The 3752-nt window shown below is 39.2% G+C and overlaps 1 protein-coding gene across 1 annotated transcript; it reads left to right on the forward strand.

Annotated features, from left to right (window-relative positions):
- Positions 1-882: 882 nt before the first annotated feature.
- Positions 883-3484, forward strand: LOC120264635 (wall-associated receptor kinase 2-like). The gene is made up of 3 exons (XM_039272462.1): positions 883-1735; positions 1849-2022; positions 2137-3484. Exons 1-3 carry the CDS (start codon positions 964-966, stop codon positions 3411-3413), a joined length of 2223 nt encoding a protein of 740 aa, XP_039128396.1. The 5' UTR covers positions 883-963; the 3' UTR covers positions 3414-3484.
- The last annotated feature ends 268 nt before the right edge of the window (positions 3485-3752 follow it).

Below are 3752 nucleotides of genomic sequence, written 5' to 3' on the forward strand. Positions count from 1 at the left end.
AATTAAAATAAAAGCTCAAATACCATCAAGAAACTATAAAATATGGCCAAATAATTATAAACAAATCATAAATATAATTAAACTTATAATCTCAATAACGTGTATCTTTACAGTGTGAATTCTTAATCAATCTCTCCTTTGGGAGAGTCCCTGGAAACTCAAAAATTTTAAAAAGGTCCTAAAATTTTAGTGAGACGAGAGAGAAAAAAATAATAAAAAAAAAAAAGAGGAGAAAAAGAGGAGGAAGGGGAGATGAGGGAGTGAGAGATCAGACTATGAAGATGAGAAAGGGTGAGAAGGAGGTCTAAGATTTTTAATATTTATTAAGGGTAGTCTAGTCTTTTAGCTGTGATGTACCATGATAAATTTTTTGTACCGAGATTTTAGTGGTATAAAATTTTTTTCTACTTGTGCTATACTCTGAGTTTGTCTTGTGCTGTACTCTCAACCTTTTAACAAATTAAACGAGAAACAAGAGAAATTGTGCTGTCTTGTACCTTAAAATTTTGCGTATAGTATCAAACGGAACCTGAAGAATAAGGACCCACTTGATCGTTGGTGGCAAAATTTAATGTTGGCAGCCGCCTCTTCCTGTGGCTTGGAATTTATCTACATATTTCCAGTCACAAAACAACTCTCAAGACCTGTATCCCTTTCCCTTGGACTGTGTCAAATCAAAATACAAACAGTATTCCATTGTCAATGTAAACTCATTTATTTTATCTGTCAAAAATCCAACCCCATCTCTCACGTCCCACACTATACTTTGACACACACAACACCTCCCCTTCCCTCCCTCTATTGCCTTCTATATCTTCTCTTCCAATTATAAATAGCACCAGTACTCTTATACCAATAATAATAATAATAATGGATCTCCATTATCTATGGCTAAACCTTGTCTTCTTCTTCTTCTTTTTCTTCTCCACAAAATCATGGGCTAATTTAAATGGCACCTGGCCAATGTGTCCTGACAAGTGCGGCACCCTCACCATCCCCTACCCATTCGGCCTCACCGACGGCTGCTCCCTCTCCGGCTTCAAAATCAGATGCAACACCACCTACAACCCACCAAAAGCCTTTCTTGACAACGCCAACCATGTCCCAGTCCTCAACATCTCAGAAGATGTCCTTATAATCTCCAACAAGATCGCCGGCCGGAACTGCCACGGAATTGGCACTCAAACCAAGTTCAACCAAAGCAGGCCTTACACCTTCTCTTCAACCAGAAACATGTTCACTGCCGTCGGTTGTGACACCCTCGCCATCTTCTCCGCGGGTAACAACTCTGATTACTTAGCTGGTTGTGTCTCCATGTGCACCAACTTGTCCAGCATCGTCAATGGGTCTTGTTCCGGCCATGGCTGTTGCCAGACCTCCATCCCCAGCGGTCTCAAACGCTTTGATGTTAGTCTGAGCACTATAAGTGACAAAATTCGGTATAACTACAGTCAGAATGTTAGTAAGTACTGTAGCAAAGCTTTCTTGGTGGATAAAGACCAGTTTGTGTTTAACACTTCATTCATGCAATCTGATCATCTGGAAAGCCTTCCAGTTGTGCTTGACTGGGCCATTGGAAAAAAGACTTGTGAAGTTGCTAGCCTGTCTAAAAATTTTGCTTGCAAGCATGAGAACACTCGTTGCGTTGACTTCGTCAACGGGCATGGCTATCGTTGTAGCTGTCAAGATGGATTTCAAGGCAATCCTTACCTGCCTCTCCCTGCTGGTTGTCAAGGTCTCTGTTCTTTCTTTCCTCTTTAATTTTTTGCTAAGTGAACGTTTAATTATTATTATTATTTTTTGAATAATGAAATGATAAATGTACTTTGTTTGTAATTGGTGATTCAGATGTGAATGAGTGTGCTTCTCCGAAAACCAATGATTGTAAAATGATATGCCAAAACATACCAGGTAGTCATTTGTGCTCATGTCCCACCGGGTATCAAGGAGATGGTAAAAAAAACGGCACAGGGTGCGTTAAAACTTTGAATAGTAAATCCCAACTTCTTCAAATTATTCTCGGTAAGTGATCCTCTCCTTTATATATGTCACATATTCACTTGATATATATTGAAATATATATTACGCACATGTAACTATTTATATTGAAATATATACACCCAAAAACACAAAAAGCTTGTGGGCTGGGTGTGTTTTTCTTGCTAGTGGTGAGCACATTATTAGTGTGCTGGGGAGTAAAGAAGAGAAGGATGATAAAACTGAAAGAGAAGTTCTTTGAACAAAATGGAGGACTGCTAATGCAACAATTGCTCTCCTCACACCAAAGCACAACCAAATCTGCCCGGATATTCACCGCTGATGAGCTGGAGCGAGCCACAGACAACTACAACCAGAGCCGAGTGCTCGGCCGGGGAGGTTACGGCATCGTCTACAAAGGAATTTTCCCTCCAGACAACCAACTCGTCGCCATTAAAAAGTCTAAGTTCATGGAAAACCAGATCAACCAGATAGACCAGTTCATCAATGAGGTGGTCATTCTCTCACAAGTGATCCACATGAATGTGGTGAGAATCTTGGGTTGTTGCCTTGAGACACCAGTGCCATTACTTGTCTATGAGTATGTCCCTGGTGGAACGCTTTACCATCACATCCATGAACGACGTGGTTCACTTTCATGGAGTACACGTCTAAAGATCGCCATTGACACTGCTGGAGCACTTGCTTATCTTCACTCGGCCACAGCAAGACCAATCTTTCACAGAGATATCAAGTCAACAAACATCCTTCTTGATGACAACTACATGGCCAAAGTATCAGACTTTGGAGCTTCAAGACTGATACCACAAGATAAAGACCACATAACCACTATAGTTCAAGGAACTCTTGGGTACTTGGATCCAGAGTATTACTCCTCTGGAGTTTTAACAGAGAAGAGTGATGTTTATAGCTTTGGAGTTGTCCTTGCTGAGCTTCTCACAGGAGAGAAGCCTATTTCACAGGGAAGAGTACAAGAGGAGAAGAACCTGGCAATTTACTTTGTTCTAAGCGTGGAGAGAGATTCTTTGTTTGATATCTTGGAACCAAGAGTGAAAAAGGAGGTAAGGAGAGAGCAACTGCAACGAGTGGCTGAGGTGGCAATGAGCTGCCTTAGGGATAAAGGAGAGGAAAGGCCAACCATGAAGAGTGTACATTTGGAGCTTCAGCGTTTGATCAGCTATGGTGATCAAGATATATATAGTCTGCATCCGCATGATCAGTGGCCGTTGGATGAGCATCAAACAGATGAGAGCTTTGTTGTGAAAAGCACAGGGTATTATAATTGGAGTAGGATTGAAGATGAAAGCTTGCTTAGAGGATCAACTCAATCTCATAGTGCTAGTTTTGAGATAACAAATGCTAGTGGTGATTTAGGAGGTTCATCCAAGCTTTTCTCTCGTACATCCTCTCATTAGTTATTTCATCCAATCACTAGAATTATATATAGTAGCAGTGATGTTCTTTGTTAAACCTTTTCAATTCCTTTCCCCATGTTTTTGTTCATCAATGATTGAATATATATATATATATATATATAATATTAATTGTAGGGAATGATGGTATGTTATAACTGTTCAATTAATGCATAATTATGTTTTTTTGTCTAGATTTTCATAATATATTTTTTTTTCAAAGTAAATGGTTGTTATTTACCATATACTAAAAAATAAAAGATGAGTTCATATAGAAAGAATTTGATTGTAAACAGTGGTAATTATAATGTTATGAAAAAAACCTAAACAATATCAACTGAA

Source organism: Dioscorea cayenensis, chromosome 7 (assembly GCF_009730915.1).
Source record: "Dioscorea cayenensis subsp. rotundata cultivar TDr96_F1 chromosome 7, TDr96_F1_v2_PseudoChromosome.rev07_lg8_w22 25.fasta, whole genome shotgun sequence".
In the NCBI taxonomy this organism is placed as follows: Eukaryota; Viridiplantae; Streptophyta; class Magnoliopsida; order Dioscoreales; family Dioscoreaceae; genus Dioscorea; species Dioscorea cayenensis.

Excerpts from the sequence above, each read along its gene's own strand:
- LOC120264635 (XM_039272462.1), top strand. The coding sequence starts at position 964 with ATGTGTCCTGACAAGTGCGGCACCCTCACCATCCCCTACCCATTCGGC. Across the intron at positions 1,736-1,848 it reads TCTCCCTGCTGGTTGTCAAG|ATGTGAATGAGTGTGCTTCT; the intron begins GTCTCTGTTCTT and ends TTGGTGATTCAG. Across the intron at positions 2,023-2,136 it reads ACTTCTTCAAATTATTCTCG|CTTGTGGGCTGGGTGTGTTT; the intron begins GTAAGTGATCCT and ends AAACACAAAAAG.